This window comes from Ursus arctos, unplaced genomic scaffold, assembly GCF_023065955.2.
Source record: "Ursus arctos isolate Adak ecotype North America unplaced genomic scaffold, UrsArc2.0 scaffold_36, whole genome shotgun sequence".
NCBI lineage: Eukaryota > Metazoa > Chordata > Mammalia > Carnivora > Ursidae > Ursus > Ursus arctos.
In genome coordinates, this window is record NW_026623050.1 from 14,713,360 (window position 1) to 14,732,252 (window position 18,893).

The 18,893-nt window shown below is 40.0% G+C and overlaps 1 protein-coding gene across 1 annotated transcript in view; it reads right to left on the reverse strand.

Annotated features, from left to right (window-relative positions):
• Positions 1–4,899: 4,899 nt before the first annotated feature.
• The window catches only part of SHC4 (SHC adaptor protein 4), a 138,449-nt gene continuing 124,455 nt past the window's right edge, over positions 4,900–18,893 (reverse strand). Inside the window, exon 12 of the mRNA XM_026518439.4 lies at positions 4,900–6,957. Within this exon, the coding sequence (XP_026374224.1) occupies positions 6,802–6,957 (156 nt within the window). The 3' untranslated portion in view covers positions 4,900–6,801. The remainder of the gene's footprint in view (positions 6,958–18,893) is intronic.

An 18,893-nucleotide genomic window follows, 5' to 3' on the forward strand; every position in this document is an offset into this window, starting at 1 on the left:
GCCCACAGCCACTATAACTTCACCACCATCGCTTCCCCACCACCCCAAGACCTGGCCATACCTAACTCGGTCATAGGTGAGCACCAGACCCAAGTTGGGCCACCCATATTCCCTTTCCAAGTAACTGAAATAAGACTTCATGAAACTGAGTCAGGTGGTGAACATACAGAAGAGAAGCAGACTTTTATTACAGTTGTCTGTATTTTATGGGAAATACACTACTTCCATATATGGGAGCGTATTATATGGCGGAGCCTAGACTGAAGATCATGAACTTCCAGCACTCAAAGCCATGGATATGCCTGATTCTTGCACTTTGTGAAGCCTGACCGTTCAGCTTTTCCTTGGGTCCTGTAATAACCTGAACCTTAAAACAATCTTTTGACTTGAGCTGATTCAGGTCAATTAGGAGTTGAATAGTGTCCCCCCAAATTTCACGTGCACCCCGAACTCAGAATGTGACCTTATTTGGAAATAGGGTCTTCGCAAATGTAATTAGTTAATATATGAGGATGGGTCCTAAATCTAAAACCGGTGTCCTTAAAAGAAGAGAAGAAGAACCTGAAACTAATGTAAGATCATGTGTCAATTATACACACATGCACACAACTATATACATTATTGTAGTACAGGGTTCACTTTTAAAATAAAATTTTTAATTTCCTAAAAAAAAAATTAAGAAAAAGAAGAAGAGGTGAAAACACAGACACACAAGGCGAAGACAGCCATGTGAAGATGGAGGCAGAAAAAGGAGTTATGTCACCACAAGCCAAGGAACACCCAGGGCCACCAGAAGCTGGCAAGGGATTCTTCCCCAGAACTTTCAGAAGGAGCATGGCCCTGTCAACACCTTGATTTTAGACTTCTAATCCCCAGTGCTGTGAGAGAATAAATTTCTGCTGTTTTAGGTCACCTAGTGTGTGGTACTTTGCTGCAGTAGCCCCAGGAAATTAGTACAGGTGGGTTTTCACTCCTTGCAACCAAACAATTATGACTAAGGTGCATTTGTGACAATAGATTGACTGTATGTGAATAGTCTAAACCAGTGATTTTCCAAGTATGATCCATGGCCCACTGGTGGACCTCAAAGATATTCCTGATGGTTCATCAAACGATACAGACCACGTAAGTTGTTTCTTCAGCTTTCGTGGGAAAATAACTTGCAATTTGATAGGTTTTTATTTTTATATACAACTAAGGTTTATGTATTAGGAATCTACCAAGTAAAATATGAGGGGTTACTAATGTTTAGAATTTTAAGTGAGAATTATCACATTATTTAAGCTTACGAAGAATGGTGTTTCATCATTTCTATGTGCAACATTATAAAACTCCTGCTCATGCACATTTGAAGATAACTGAAATACCCACTTTGGGGAGAAGGGTATAAATAGTGCCATTCCCAGGAAATTGTGGGTTTTAAGAGATGTTGTTCCTGTGTCTTAGTTATGAACCCTCTTTGCTTGGCTTCACCAATATCAATTAAGTTTGTTGCAAGCTGTTGGGTTAACTCAACCGTGTGTAGTGTTAACTACTTTAATAAATGAATTTACACTTTTCCTATAACTTGACTTTAAAATAATATTCAAGTTCACGTTCAATTTTTATCATTAGTCACCTATTACTAAAGTCATCAATTTATAATTTCTTCGAAGTTTGCTTATACTTTATTGAAATGTGTTAGCTATAAATTTGTTCTATTTAAGCAACTGAGAACATATTATCAAGGCAAGTGATAAAATTAACTCGTTTTTTGAAAAATATGTAAGGCGGTATTTTGAAATATAAAATCATGTAAATTATATTTCTCCCTTAAAAGTAAATAAATAAGCAATCCCTATGGCTCCCTATTGGTTATTTTAACACTACCAAAAAAAAAAAAAGAGGATTGGGGGATGAAAGGTATGTGGGGAAAGAGGTCTTTTGCCTCTTCTATGGTCTTTGGCCAAAAGTGTGAGAGCCAATTGCCTGGATTTAATGTTCAGTATTTTCAATCATGCCAAAGCTTTTAATTGGAAAACCTGTAAAAGGTATCAGAAGTGACAATGACCATTTGATAAAGATCCAAAGCTGCAAAAATCATACCTGAGTGTGAAATGCAGACCCTCCCAGATGCCAAACTACTTCTGTTTCTTGAAACAAGATCATTAAGTTGGTATATTTTAAATGCTTACATAACATGTTCAATGCATATTAATAAAATACAACATAATGATACCATTCACATGACACTTAGAGGATTTATTAAAAATGTTCAGGTATTTGAACACTTAGATTGTATAGTCCTATAATGGGACACATGTTCAAAGTTGTTTCATGTTCTTCTGCCTTAGGTCAGGTTCCCAGAAGAGGGCCTGGGCAGAGCTGGCCATGTCTTGCACGACATCTGTGTTTGCCATCCTTCGATGTCATCAGCGTATCTCTGGAGATAATACCAAGCATTACACTTGAGGTCCTTCATGAAGGTGGCTTCATGCAGCATATCCAGATGACCCCTCCTATTCCTAGTATGATGGGACCGAGGATGACCAAGATGATCCTACTGGTGAAAGTGCCAACAGTTAAAGCAGCAATCTTCCTAAAATCTCTTGACATATCTACATTTTACCCCCAAACATTTTTAAAATTAAACTTTTTATTTTGGAAAAATTGTAGATTCACAAGCAGCTAGTTGTAAGAAATAATACAGGGAGATCTCCTGTGAGCTTTACCCAGTTTCCACCCATAATAACATCTTTTTCAAAACTACAGTACAATATCACAACCACAATATCCACGTTGATACAGTCAAAATTCAAAACAATTGCATCACACAAGGATTCTTCATGTTGCCCTTTGAGAACTGTACCCACTTTCCTCCCTCCTACCAGCTCCGTCCTTGACATCTAATCTATTCTCCGTTTCTATCATTTTATCATTTCAAGAATGTTATATAAATGTAGTCCTATAGTCTGTAACCTTTTGGGATTAGCTCTTTGCTCTGCATAATTCTCTGCAGATTCAGCCAAGTTGTATGTCTCAACCTGTCATTCCCTTTTACTGCGGAGTACTGTTCCATGGTGTGTATGTACCAAGTCTGTTTAACCATTCACCCATTGAAGGAACATCTGGGATATTGCCAGCTGTAGGTCATTACAAACAAAGCTACTATGAACACTTCTGTCCAGCTTGTTGTGTGAACATGAGTTTTCATTTCCCTGTGATCCAAGCCCAGTGGTGTAATTACTGGGTTGAATGTTAGCTGCATGTTTAGTTTCTTAAATAAACTATCAAACTGCTTTCCAGAGTGGCTGTACTATTTTACATTCTCAGCAGGAATGCATGTGTGGTCTACTTTGTCATCAGGCTAGCATTTAATATTATCAATAGTTTTCATTTTACCCATTCAGGTATGTGCATAGTAATATCTAGTTGTGATTTTAATCTGCATTTCCTAACTGACTAATGAGTTTGAGCATATTTTCATGTGCTTGTTTGTCATCCATACATCTTCAGTGAATTGTGTTTTTTGCCCACTTTCTAATTAGATTTTTTTTTTTACTGTTGAGTTTTGAGTTTTTTATATATTCTAGATACTAGCCCTCTGTCAGATATGTGCCTTGCAAATATTTTTTCCCAGTCTATAGCTTGCCCTTCATCCTCTTTATGGAGTCTTTCACAGAGCAAAAATTTATTATTTTGATGCAATGCAATGTATTAGTTTTTCCTTTAATGGATCATATCCACTCTAAAAACTCTTTGCCTCACCCTAGACCCTAAGGATTTTCTCCTGTGTTTTTCTTTCCTAAAAGTTCTGTAGTTTTACATTTTATGTTTAAACCAATAACCCATTGGAGTCAATGTTTATGTAAAGTGTGAGGTCCGTTCTCTTGCCTGCAGATGTCCAATTGTTCCCACACCATTTGTTGAAGAGGCTGTCCTTCTTGCATTAAGTATAATGTCTGTAACCGCCTCCTTGTGGAGTCACCAGGGCTGGTGGAGTCCCTCCACTGGAGGCCACAGCTCCTGAAGGCAGTCCTCCCACAGAACTCTCTCTCCAGATTATGTTCCCGTGATCTCCCCTTACCTGTTCACTGGCCCCAGGGTACTGCATCCTCCCTTGTGGTTTCCCCATCCTCTGCCCACACCTTTATTAAACCCGCCTCGCATTACCCAATTTAAGTGAGCCGTCTGTTTCCTGTCAGGACCCTGACACACCCTGCGAATGATAAATTTTCCAAATTCCAAACATCAGGCATATGCTGTCAATTGTCACAAAGCAATGATAATTTATTTTTTTTTTGAAAAGTCATTTACAGGTATTTAGAGGCAAATGGATTTCCACTTTAAAACAGATGAAGATACATGTGTGTCATTAAAACAGCATGCAAACATTTCGTCTGTTGTTTCATTTTGTTTTAACTGTGTCTGTGGTGCTTGTAAGTGCAGTATTTTTTTTACCTAACTCCTACAACATCAAAGTCAAATACTGATTATCCATATGGTGGTGCATGATGTACCAGGATCCATGTGCTGCTCATAGCATTTACGCTGTCTGCATCTATTTCTATCAGGAACTTTTTCCTGCAGCCCAGTTAACACTCTACTCAACCAGACTGAGACCACAACCCTGCTCTGTCTCTGATGGGTGACTAGATCACCCACAAATTTCTATGATCTATACTCATGCTGACCCCCTTTTGGGAGGACAGATCATCAAGAACCAAGGTGTGTGTGTGTGTGTGTGTGTGTGTGTGTATATATATATATATATATATATGTATATATAAAATTGATGAAAAGCCATTATTTCCTAGTTGTGTAAAAGGAAACAAACCTACGTAAGCAATCAGTGGCAGTAGAAGTAGAATAAAATCATAAACCTTTACAGAAAAAAATATTACAATTCAGTGTGCTTGATTTCTTTTTTTTTTTCTTTTTTTTTTTTTTTTTAAAGATTTTATTTATTTATGTGACAGAGAGACAGCCAGCGAGAGAGGGAACACAGCAGGGGGAGTGGGAGAGGAAGAAGCAGGCTCCCAGCGGAGGAGCCTGATGTGGGACTCGATCCCGGATCGCCAGGATCACGCCCTGAGCCGAAGGCAGACGCTTTAACGACTGCGCTACCCAGGCGCCCCCAGTGTGCTTGATTTCTGATGATTTCTACCCCAGAAAAGTTTCTTGTCTTTTATTTAAAACTTAGCAAATATATCACAATTACAAAGATTAAGTTGTATCTACATAGCCACAATGAAGTGGGGTTAAGGCAACTGTCCAGATTACTCAGGATAAAAAGCCATCCTAAAGTAACGGCCAGACCACTCTATGCAAAGGCAAGTAAAACACTGAAGCCATTTTCTCCTACTCCGAACAACCAAATCCACTTCCACCGTCACTACTGAGAGCGCTCCAATGTGTCAGCGTTTGTGATGGGAGGGCTCAGGGTTCCTGCTACCTGAATATTGGTTTCGGTTGTGTCATTCATTCTTTGAGAATAGATACAGACTAAAGGAAAAAGCTCAAGTTTTCACCTTCTGTACAAACTGATTATCAACGCTGACCCCTAATAAGTGGAAAACTTGTTTTTTATAGACTCGTCTTATGTTAGGGCTGAGATAGACCTCTGAATTCACCTTATTCGAGTCCCTTATTTCATAGACAAGGAAACTGGAGACCAGGCGGGTTCAGCAGCTGGCTCAAGGTCATATAGCACTTTTCTCTACACAACACTTAATTACACCATCGGTTTACCAGTGTACCTACATGTGGCAAACCTTTCCAGCTGTTTCGTTCAGTATGTTTTCTCCCTTCTGCATTTCGTCTGATCGTATCTAGAAAAGATGCTAAGGATACAGTAGGTGAGAGACTATGATTCAGTCACAGCCAATCAAGCAGACATTTCCTGACACTTTCAAATAAATTCAATACTTTAAATAAGAATGAAACCAATTCGGATGTTGAATGTGAAGAACACCGCTTTGTCCACCATGTGTTAAATCCGTGCACTCATGAGCTGCTTTTGGGTGTGGGGGTGGGGGGAGGAAAGAGGGAGAAATATGATGAAATAGAAATGACTGATAGATTTGGCCTCTCTTCAGCTGATGCTATGCTGCATACAAACAGTCTGAATAGCAAAGGTTCAGAAATACTAGGCCAAAGAATTTAGGCTGCAACCCTTTAACTGGTAAATGGGACAGACCAGTGAAACAGACCAATGCTTTCAGTGGCTTCTGATTTGATTCCACTGGCATAGACAGAGTCCAAATTCAACATCAAATTTATTTTAACATTGCAGTGAAAGTGCTACTAAACAGAAAATGTAATAAAGTCAGTAAGTATCAAGAAAATTGCTTCTTATTTTTGTAACAAGGAAAAACTTTTTTTGGCAAATAGTTCTATAGTTAGAGAATATGAAGACACTTAGAACTAATCTCCCCAATATGAAAATGTCCCCAAATTATCAAGTTGAAAGGCACATACCACTGCCCCAGCAGTTCATCCAAGTAGTCTCTAGCATGGGAAATATTAATTGTGCTTTTAGCCTGCTATCAACGCAATACGGCCTAAAAAAGTGACATCCGTGCATATGTATAATTTCTTTTCAAATGGACCAATCCTCTTCCCCTTTTCCGATATTCACTTTCTGAAGATCCATCTTCGTTAGTTCTTTGTCTTATAAAGGACATAGTCCGTGGTGGTGTTGGAAAAATGTACTTCACAGTTCGTGCTCTACTTTGTCTACAAACCAAGTTTGGATTATCTTTGTGTCCTAACACAAAATGAAGTTTCTTGAAGCATCAGTGTGATGGTACTTCCATATTGTCATTTGTTGCAATGCAAAAGTCCTGGATTATTTTCTTTTCTCACTGGTTGTTTGAGGCTTACTTCGCTTCCGGAAGAGATGATTGGCAAACTGTTATCCATGTGGTATCTGATAAGGTGACCGACGTTATCAAATACATGATCCTTGGTCCTGACCTTGAAAAGGAAGTACAGAGTATTTAGGTTAAATGATAATAGTTCTCCTGCAAGAAGTAAACAATCAGGAAGAAGAACAGACACATCCCTGAAGGAGATATTTGGCTGAATAACAAAAAAATGAAAGGTACTTTTCAACTCTATATCCTTCAGTAAACACTTGTCTCATTCCCCGTTACCTTTTCAAAGCAATTTTCCCTCTCAGTTAGAAAAATGATATTGCATGGTACACTGGGTGTTATACGCAAATAATGAATCATGGAACACAGTACTGTATGGTGACTAATATAACAAAATAAAAATTATTAAAAAAAAAGAAAAATGATAATATCAACACTGTCACCCAATCCAAATTTGCAACCAACCTCTTTGCCGTGTTACTGTTTGATATATTCTATCGTGTCACCAGTCCTATAAATATTTACAAGCATGAATCCCAGGATTACAATTATAACCCAGCAAGCAGGCTGTTCCCAAAATAACTTGTGTCTGTACAAAGAGGCCCTTCTGGAGAAGTCCTGCCTCTCCTTGGAGGCTCAACACAAGTCCTGTCTCCTTCCAGAAGCCTCCTCAGACCTTACTAATAGGCCCTCATGTCTCCTTCCTGCCGACTTCATGGTAGCTGATTCATAAATATTCGTCACAGGGAGCTTCTTGTCTGCATGCCAAAGCAACTCGGTTTCCCTACGCTTGCTTTCTCCTGAGGACTTTCTTCCCTAGTATTACTGCATCCTCACCCCGGGCATGAGCAGAAGATATTACTCTCCATCATGACCCCACCGGCCATAATATACTCCTGTGGGGGGTGGCTGGGAATTGTCCGGGAGTGGGAAGTCATGCAGACATAGAATACTTGGCTACTTCTGCTACCTCTCTACAAGGGATTTTTTAGTTCTGTTTAGATATTGGTTTTCGGCATATGAAAAAAGAAAACACACACACACTTTTTTTTAATAATTGACCTAATTTGAATATAACTATGAATTAGATAATGATAATGTATCAATATTTAAATTTCTTGATTTTGATCACTGCACTATGTCTGCGTAAGAGAATACCCCTATTCTTGGGAAAGAGACACTTAAGGATTAAGAGGAAAAGAACACAAGGTTTCCCACTTACTCTCAAATGGCTCCAAGCCTTGAAAACATTTTAATCTTCTTCATCTCAACCACAACCCACGTCGAATCAGTTGATCGGTCCTGCCAGTCTGTGTCGTAAATCCCAGCTCACTCTGCCCTGTTCTCTGTATGTCTCCTGCCCATCCTGGTTCAGGCTTTCACTAGTTTTTACCTAGAATCCCCTAATTACTTTCTTCCAAAGGCAATCCTGCATATAAATGTCAAGTTAATCTTCCAGCACAGGGTTTATAAACTATCCACTCTCCGGCCAAACATACCAGGAGATGTTTTAGTTTGCTGGGGGGTAAGGTGGAAGGTACCCAATAGAGAGTTTTTAAGTATTTTGAATTAAAAATGGTGAGATCTCCTATAAAAATTTAGTTTTATGGCTTCTTTGGGAAAATCACATCTGGCTACCCTGGGCCCTTACTCCAAATGGCAGCAATTGACCGGAGCTGCGTGGGACTGTCCCTCTTACACAGGACATGTGCTTCCCAGTTCATCATGGCCCCCCTGCACCCTTTGTGCATTCCACCATTTGCCTAGCTTTACACACTGCGAATACTGGCTGCTGTGGCCCCAATCACAAGGTGCCTGAGTGTGTGCTCATGCGCGCGTGTATGTGTGTGAGATAACAAAACCATAACATGAGATCTACCCCCTGAACAAGTTTTTAAGTGTACAACCGTGTAGTGAACTCTAAGCACAATGCCGTACAGCAGATCACTAGAACTTTTTCATCTTCCATGACTGAAATCTATAACCATTAAACAACAACTACCTGTTTCTTCCTCCCCACCGGGCCCTGGAAACTACCATTCTACTTTCTGTTTCTATGGGTTTGACTATTTTTGATATCTCATATAATTGGAATTATGCAGTAGTTGTCATCCTGTGACTGGCTTATTTTATTTTATTTTATTTTATTTTATTTTTTTAAAGATTTTATTTATTTATGTGACAGAGAGACAGGTGACTGGCTTATTTTAATTAGCAGGATGCGTTCCAGGTTCACTCATGTTGTCTCATGTGACAGACTTTTGTCTTCTTATGGCGGTATAGTATTCCATTGTATGTACGTGTATGGATTCATACACCACATTTTCTTAATCCATTAATCCATCAAGGGTAGCTTGTTCCTACCACTTGGCTACTGTGAATAATGCTGCAATGAAGATGGGAGTGCAAATGTCTCTTTAAGTTCCCGATTTCAATTCTTTTGGGATAAAAACCCATTCAATAAATATGGATCATATGGGAATTAAATTTTTAATTTTTTGAGAACACTCCATACTGCTTTCCACAGCAGCTACACCATTTTACATTCCCAATAACACGGTACAAGGGTTACAATTTCTGCACACCCTCACCAAAACTTGGTCTTTCTGTTTGTTTTTCATAATGGCCATCCTAACAGGGGTGAGGTGATATCTTACTGCGAATTCGATTCCATTTCCCTGGTGATTATAGTTGTTGAGCATCTTTTCAAATACCTGCTGGTCATATGTATATCTTCTTTGGAGACATGACTATTCAAGTCATCTGTCCATTTTTATTTTTATTTTTATTTATTTTTTTTTTAATAATGATTTTTTATTATATTATGTTAGTCACCATACAGTACATCCCCGGTTTTCGATGTAAGGCTCGATGATTCATTAGTTGTGTATAACACCCAGTGCACCATGCAATATGTGCCCTCCTTACTACCCATCACTGGTCTATCCCATTCCCCCACCCCCCTCCCCTCTGTAGCCCTCAGTTTGTTTCTCATAGTCCATAGTCTCTCATGTTTCATTCCCCCTTCTGATTACCCCCCCTTTCTTTATCCCTTTCTTCCCCTACCGATCATCCTAGTTCTTATGTTCCATAGATGAGAGAAATCATATGATAGTTGTCTTTCTCTGCTTGACTTATTTCACTAAGCATTATCTCCTCCAGTGCCGTCCATGTTGTAGCAAATGTTGAGAACTCATTCTTTCTGATTGCTGAGTAATATTCCATTGTATATATGGACCACAACTTCTTAATCCAGTCATCTGTTGCAGGTATCTCCGCTCCTTCCACGATTTAGCTATTGTGGACATTGCTGCTATGAACATTGGGGTGCATATGGCCCTTCTCTTCACTACGTCTGTATCTTTGGGGTAAACACCCAGTAGTGCAATGGCTGGATCATAGGGTAGCTCAATTTTTAACTTTTTAAGGGACCTCCACACGGTTTTCCAGAGTGGCTGTACCAACTTGCATTCCCACCAACAATGTAGGAGGGATCCCCTTTCTCCACATCCTCTCCAACAATTGTTGTTTCTTGCCTTGTCTATTTTTGCCATTCTAACTGGCGTAAGGTGGTATCTCAGTGTGGTTTTGATTTGAATTTCCTTGATGGCTAATGATTTTGAACATTTTTTCATGTGTCTGTTAGCCATTTGTATGTCTTCATTGGAAAAGTGTCTGTTCATATCTTCTGCCCATTTTTTGATTTGTTTATTTGTTTCTCGTGTATTGAGTTTGAGAAGTTCTTTGTAGATCTTGGATACCAGTCCTTTATCTGTAGTGTCATTTGCAAATATATTCTCCCATTCCGTGGGCTGCTCTTAGTTTTTCTGACTGTTTCCTTGGATGTGCAGAAACTTTTAATCTTGATGAAGTCCCATAAATTCATTTTATCTTTTGTTTCTCTTGCCTTTGGGGATGTGTCATGAAAAAGGTTGCTTTGGCCGATGTCGTAGAGGTTGCTGCCTATGTTCTCCTCTAGAATTTTGATGGATTCCTGTCTCACATAGAGGTCTTTCATCCATTTGGAGTTTATTTTTGTGTATGGTGTGAGATAGTGGTCAAGTTTCATTCTCTTGCATGTAGCTGTCCAATTTTCCCAGCACCATTTATTGAAGAGACTGTCTTTTTCCCACCGGATGTTTTTTCCTGCTTTATCAAATATTAGTTGCCCAAAGAGCTGAGGGTCCATTTCTGGGCTCTCTATTCTGTTCCATTGGTCTATGTGTCTGTTTTTGTGCCAGTACCATGCTGTCTTTGTGATCACAGCTTTGTAGTACAGCTCGAAATCCGGCATTGTGATGCCCCCAGCTTTGTTTTTCCTTTTCAACAGTTCCTTGGAGATTCGGGGTCTTTTCTGGTTCCATACAAATTTAAGGACTATTTGTTCCAGTTCTTTGAAAAACGTTCTCGGTATTTTGATCGGGATAGCATTGAAAGTGTAGATTGCTCTGGGTAGCATGGACATTTTAACTATGTTAATTCTTCCGATCCATGAGCATGGAATATCTTTCCATCTTTTTATGTCTTCCTCAATGTCTTTTAAGAGTGATTTATAGTTTCTAGAATAAAGGTCCTTTACGTCTCTGGTTAAGTTAATTCCAAGGTAACGTATGGTTTTTGGTGCTATTGTAAATGGGATGGATTCCCTGATTTCTCTTTCTTCGTTCTCGTTATTCGTGTACAGAAATGCAACTGATTTCTGAGCATTGATTTTGTATCCCGCCACGTTACTGAATTGCTCTATAACTTCTAATAGTTTGGGAGTGGCTTCTTTTGGGTTTTCCATATAGAGTATCATGTCGTCTGCGAAGAGAGACATTTTGCCTTCTTCTTTGCCGATTTGAATACCTTTGATCCCTTTTTGTTGTCTGATTGCTGTTGCAAGGACTTCTAGTACTATGTTGAATAATAGTGGCGAGAGTGGGCATCCTTGTCGTGTTCCTGATCTTAAGGGAAAGGCTTCCAGCTTTTCCCCATTGAGAATAATATTTGCAGTAGGCTTTTCATAGATGGCTTTTATGAGATTGAGAAATGTACCTTCTATTCCTACACTCTGAAGGGTTTTAATCAGGAAAGGATGCTGTATTTTGTCAAATGCTTTTTCGGCATCGATTGAGAGGATCATATGGTTCTTGAGTCTTTTCTTGTTGATATGATGTATCACGCTGATTGATTTGCGAATATTGAACCACGCTTGCATCCCAGGTATGAATCCCACTTGATCGTGGTGGATAATCCTTTTAATGAACTGTTGGATTCTATTAGCAAGTATCTTGTTGAGGATTTTGGCGTCCATATTCATTAGGGAAATCGGTCTGTGATTCTCCTTTTTGAGGGGGTCTTTGCCTGGTTTGGGGATCAAGGTAATATTGGCCTCATAGAATGAGTTTGGTAGCTTTCCTTCTGTTTCTATTTTTTGAAATAGCTTTAGGAGAATAGGTATTATTTCTTCTTTGAATGTTTGGTAGAATTCCCCAGGAAAACCGTCCGGGCCTGGAGTTTTGTTATTTGGAAGGTTGTTTATCACTGACTCAATTTCTTCATAATTAATTGGCCTGTTTAAGAAATCAATTTCTTCCTTTTTCAATCTCGGTAGTTTATAGGTTTCCAGGAAGGATTCCATCTCTTCCAGATTGCTTAGTTTATTGGCATATAGCTGTTGATAAAAATTTCTAATAATCCTTCCAATTTCAATGGTGCTCGTCGTGACCTCTCCTTTTTCATTCATAATTTTAATAATCTGGGTCCTTTCTCTTTTCTTTTGGATAAGTCTTGCCAGTGGTCTGTCAATTTTATTGATTCTCTCCAAGAACCAGCTTCTAGTCCTGTTGATCTGCTCTACTGTACTTCTGGTTTCTGCTTGATTGATTTCAGCTTTAATTTTGGTCAACTGCTTCCTTGTGCGTGGATTAGGCCTGTCCCTCTGTTGCTGTTCCAGCTTCTTGAGGTGAGAATATAAAAACTGCATTTTAGATTTTTCTATTCTTTTGAGTGAGGCTTGGATGGCTATGTATTTCCCCCTTAGGACTGCCTTTGCAGTATCCCATAGGTTTTGGACTGTTGTATTTTCATTCTCATTGGTCTCCATAAATTGTTTAATTTGATTTTTGATTTCCTGGTTTATCGAGTCATTCCTGAGCAGGATGGTTCTTAGTCTCCAAGTGTTTGAGTTTCTTCCAAATTTTTCCTTGTGGTTGAGTTCCAATTTCAGAGCGTTGTGGTCTGAGAATATGCAGGGGATAATTTCAATCTTTTGGTATCGGCTGAGACCTGTTTTGTGTCCCAGAACATGGTCTATTCTTGAAAATGTTCCATGGGCATTAGAATAGAATGAGTATTCTTTGGTTCTGGGGTGTAGTGTTCTATATATATCTAAGAGGTCCAACTCGTCGAGTATGGCATTCAAAGCCTTTGATTCTTTGCTTAGTTTTTGCCAGGGTGTTCTGTCTATTTCTGAGAGTGGAGTGTTGAGGTCCCCTACTATTAATGTATTTTTATCTATATGTCTCTTTATTCTGGTTAAGAGTTGGCTTGTGTATCTTGCTGCTCCCCTGTTGGGGGCATATATATTTATAATTGTCATATCCACTTGTTGAATACTTCCTTTAAGAATAATATAGTGCCCTTCTGCATCTCTAACTATGGTCTGTAGTTTAAAATCCAATTTATCTGATATGAGAATTGCTACCCCAGCTTTCTTTTGAGGTCCATTTGCGTGAAAGATGGTACTCCATCCCCTTACTCTCAGTCTGAATGCATCTTTGGGTTCGAAATGAGTCTCTTGTAGACAGCAAATGGATGGGTCATTTCTTTTTATCCAATCTGCAACCCTGTGGCGTTTGAAGCCAGAATTTAAACCATTAATGTTCAGGCTGAGTACTGAGAGATATGCTTTTAATTCTGCCATGTTGTCAGTAAAGTCTTTGTTTGTATTGGCTGTGACTTTCTGTTTTGTATCACTCTTGGGGCCTTTTTACTTTTATAGAACCCCCCGTAATACCTCCTGTAGGGCTGATTTCGTGGTTACGAAATTGGCTAGTGACTGTCGATTCTGAAATGTCTTTATTTCTCTATCAATTCTGAATGACAGCCTTGCTGGATAAAGGATCCTTGGCTGCATGTTTTTCTCTGAAAGAGCTTTAAAAATGCTCCCCCAACCCTTTCTCTCATTCCAGGTCTGTGTAGACAGGTCTGATGTAATTCTGATGCCTTTGCCTTGGTACGTGAGAAATTTCTTTGCCCTGGCCGCTTTCAATACTGTTTCCTTGGATCTCATATTTGCGAATTGCACTATGACGTGACGTGGTGTAGGTCTGTCATGGTTGAGCTTGGGAGGGGTCCTCTCTGCCTCTTGGACACGAATTTTTGTTTCCCTTGCTAGATTAGGGAAGTTTTCAGCTACAATTTGTTCAAATATCTCTTCTAGACCTCTGTTTTTCTCCACCCCCTCGGGGATGCCGATGATTCTAACATTGGATCGTTTCGTTGAGTCAGTAATCTCCCGTAGCCAACATTCGTGGGCGTGGATTTTTTTAAGACCATCTTCTATTTTTATTTTTTCCTCTATTAACCCATCCTCCAATTCACTAACCCTTTCCTCCGCTTCCGTGACCCTGGCCGTCAGAGCCTCTAGTTTTGCCTGCATTTGGCTCATAGAATTTTTAATTTCTGTCAAATTCGCTCTCATTTCCGCCCTTAGGGATTGTATATTCTCAGTAATATTTTCCTGAATACTTTTTTCAAGTCTACTCATTATCTTGACCATTGTTACTCTGAATTCCATTTCTGATAATTTGGTTACATCCATATCCGTTACTTCTGTGGCAGAGGCCACTGACTCACTGTCTTTTCTTTGCTGGGGGGGGCTTCTCCTTCTTGTCATTTTGATGAAGAGAGGTTGCGGGGTTTCCAGAGCCCAAAATTATTGACTGGGTCCCAGGCCGTGCCCCTTGTTTTATAGGGATCTTAGAGATGTGGGCTTCTTCTTTAAAGATTTTATTTATTTACTTATCTGAGAGAGGGAGACAGACAGTCAGCAAGAACGAAACACAAGCAGGGGAGTGGGAGAGGAAGAAGCAGGCTCCCAGCGGAGGAGCCCGATGCGGGACTCCTTTCCGGAACGCTGGGATCACGCCCTAAGCCGGAGACAGGCGCTCCATGACTGCACCACCCAGGCGCCTCCGGTTGTGGGCTTCTTGATTTTTCAGCCTGCCTTCTGGGGGAGGGGCCTGCCGCGCCGATACTCAGGCAACCCTGTTTGGGTAGAGTCTCCGTGTCCCCTGCGAGGGGGGATGGGGATGGGCGCTCTCTGAGCCGGTATTTCCAGGCTTTTGTTCCCTGGCGGCTTTCCCTGGTGGTTTGCTGTGCCTCTTCTGAGAGTCAGAGCAGCAGAGGCTGAATTGTCACAGAACAGAGGGATTGCGGCCCGTTCTCTACTAATGTTCTGGCCACTTTAACTCCGTTACTGTTGGTGCTGCTCAACCCTGCAGTGTCCCGGGCTGTGCGCCCCACACCCGGTGTCCCCGCCCTCACTTCCAGGGCCCGCGCGTCTCTGTCCTTTGTGTTTCTAATGCCGCCAGCCACCGGCCGCCCCCGCCCCGCGCGCTCCCGGGTCTCCCGGTCTCAGTCTATGCCCGGTGAGCACACCTCGATTCCAGAGTTCCGTGAGAAGCCCGGTGGCGCGCGCACCCGGTTCAGGGTCTCAGTCTGCTGTTTTGCGGGTGCTGACCGCGAGTCCGCCCGCTCCCCCGTGCAGGTGGCCCGCCAGCCGCCAGCCGCCCCGCGCGCGCTCCGGGAGTTCCCGGTCTTAGTCTGGATCCCGTGAGCACACCGGGATTCCGGTGTTCCGGGAGATGCCTGGTGGCGCGCGCGTTCACGGCTCACCGGTCTCAGTCCCTCTCTCGCGGGTGCCCTCTGTGAGTCCGCCCGCTCCCCCGTGCAAGTGGCTACCGCTTCCCGGCGCCCAAACGCGGCGGCTCCCTCCCCCTTCCTTTTATCTTCCGATATCTGTGCACAGTTTCATGGCTCCCCTCTTCGTACCTCAATACTCAGCGCTGGAGATGTTCATTTGTAGAGATCCAGATGCGTCTTCCTGCGTCTCAGGCTGATTCCGTGGTTATTTAGGCTGGTCTGGTACCTATCCAGCTCGACTCAGGGGACCGGCTGAAAAAGGGGTCCCCTACTCCTCCGCCATCTTAACTCCTCTCCATCTGTCCATTTTTAAATCAGATTATTTGTCTTTTTGCTATTAGGTTATAGAAATTTCTTATATACTTTGAAAATTAACCCCTTACCAGATATATGGTTTGCAAATATTATCTCCCATTCTGATTTTTACTCTGTTGATTGTTTCCTTTGCTGTGCAGAAATTTTTTTAGTTTTATATAGTCTCACTTGTCTATTTTTGCGTGTGTTTGTATTTTTGGTGTTATATCCAAGAAATCATTGCCAAGAGCAATATTATGAAATTTTCCTCTTATGTTTTCTCCTAGGAGCTTTATAGTGTCAGAGCTTACATATAAGTCTTTAATCTATTTTGAGTTACTTTTTATATGCGGTATAATATAGAGGTCTAATTTTATTCTTCACATGTGGATATCATTTTCCCAAAACCATTTGTTGAAAAGAGTATTCTTTCCCCATTGTGTATTCTTGGCAATATTTTCAAAGATCACTTGACCATATATGCATAGGTTTATCTCTGGGCTCCCTATTCTATTCCATTGGTCTATATGTCTGTCTTCATGCCAGTATCATACTGGTTTGATTACTCTAGCTTTGAAATCAGTAAGTGTGATGTCTCCAGCTTCATTTTTCTTTCTCAAGATTGTTTCGGCTATTTAGGGTCCTCTGTGGTCCCAAATGAATACGAAGAGTGTATTTCTATTTCTATAAAAAATGCTATTAGAATTTCTATGGAGATTGCACTGAATTTGTAGATTACTTTGGGTAATATGGAGATTTTTAAAATATTAAATCTTCTAATCCATGAACATGGGATGTCTTTCCATTTGTGTTTTTTTTTTTTAATTTCTCTCAGTCAGCAATGTTTTGTAGTTTTCGCTGTATAAGTCTTTTTGCCTCCTTCGTTACATTTATTCTTAAGTATTTTATTCTTTTTGATGGTATTGTAAATGAGATTGTTTTCTTAATTTCCTTCTGAGATTGTTCATTATTATTATATACAAATGCAACTGATTTTTGTATGTTCACTTTCTATTCTGCAATGTTGCTGAAATTGTTAGTCATAACAGGTTTTCTGTGGAATCTTCAGGATTGTCTACATATAAGATTATATCATCTGTGAAGAGATAATTTTACTTCTTCCTTTCCAGTTTGGATGCCTTTTATTTCTTTTTCTTGCCTAATTTCTCTGGATAGTACTTCCAGTACTATGTTGAATAAAAGTGGTGAGAGGAAAAGCTTTCTGTTTTTCACTGTGCGTATGGTATTAGCTGTAGGCTTTAAACATATGGCCTTTGTCATGCTGAGGTAATTTCCTTCTACTCCTAGTTTGTTGAGTGTTGTTGTTGTTGTTGTTGTTGTTGTTGTTGTTTTTAATCATGAAAGGGTGTTGAGTTCTGTCAAATGCTTTTGGTTCATCTATTGAGATGACCATATGATTTTTATCCATCATTTTGTTAATGTGGTGTGCCACACTGATTGATTTACTTTGTTGAAACTTCCTGGCAATCCAGGGATAAATTCCACTTGGTCATGGTATATGATCCTTTAATGAACTGTTGAATGTAGTTTGCTAGTATTTTGTTAAGGATTTTTGTATATATGTTCATCAGACATACTGGCCTCTGTTTTCTTTCCTTGTAGTGCCTTTTTCTAGTTTTGGTATATGGGTAATGCAGACCTCACAAAATGAGTTTTTAAGTATTTTTCCTCTTCATTTTTAAAAAAGATTTTATTTATTTGAGAGAGAGAGACCGTGCAAGAGAGCATAAGTGGGGGGAGGGGCAGAGGGCGAGGGAGAAGCAGTCTCCCTGCTGAGCAGGGAGCCCTACAGTCGTGGGTGGGGGGAGTGGGGGGGGGAATCTCAGGATCCCAAGATCATGACCTGAGCCAAAGGCAGATGCTTAACCAACTGAGCCACCGAGGCGCCCCTCCTCTTCATTTTTTTGGGAAAAGTTTAAGAAGCATTGACAAAATTCTTTAAATGTTTGAAAGTATTTACAAGCGAAACCATCTGGTCCTGGACTTTTTTTTATTGGACAGTTTTTGATTAGTGATTCAATCTCCTTACTAGTAATTTATTCAGATTTTCTGTTTCTTCATGGTTCAATCTTGGTAGGTTGTATGTTTTTAGGAATTTATTTCTTCTGGGCTATCCAATTTGTTGGCATATAATTGTTCTTAATAATCTCTTATAATCATTTAATTTAATATAATCATTTAATTATTTAATTTGGCATCGGGTGTAAAGTCTCTTCTTTCCTTTCTGATTTTATTTGAGTCTTCCCTCTTGCTTTCTTAGCCAATCTAGCTAACAGTTGGTCAGTTTTGTGTATCTTTTCAAAACACCAACTTGTAGTTTTGTGGATTTTTCCTATTATTTTTCTATTCTCTTTCACTTATTCCTGTTGTAATCTGAAATATTTCCTTTCTTCTGCTAATTTTGGGTTTAGTTTGCTCTTTTTATAGTTCCTTGAGGCGTAAAGTTAGATTGTTTATTTGAGATCTTTTTCTTTTTCTTTTCAGTGTAGGCATTTATCACCATCAACTTCCTTCAGACTGCTTCTGATGCATCCCATTCTTCTCGTATGTTGTGTTTTCATTTCCATTTGTTTCCAGATATTTTCTAATTTCCCCCTTGATTTCCTCTTTGACACTGGTTGTTCAAGAGTGTGTTGTTTAACTCCACCTATTTGTGAATTTTCTCTCTGCCATTGATTTCTAGTTTCATTTCATTGTGATAAGAAAAGATACTTGGTATGATTTCACTCTTCTTATATCTCCTAAGACTTGTTTTGTGACCTAATATGTGATCTGCCCTAGTATTTGTGATCTAACATGGGAATGCTCTGA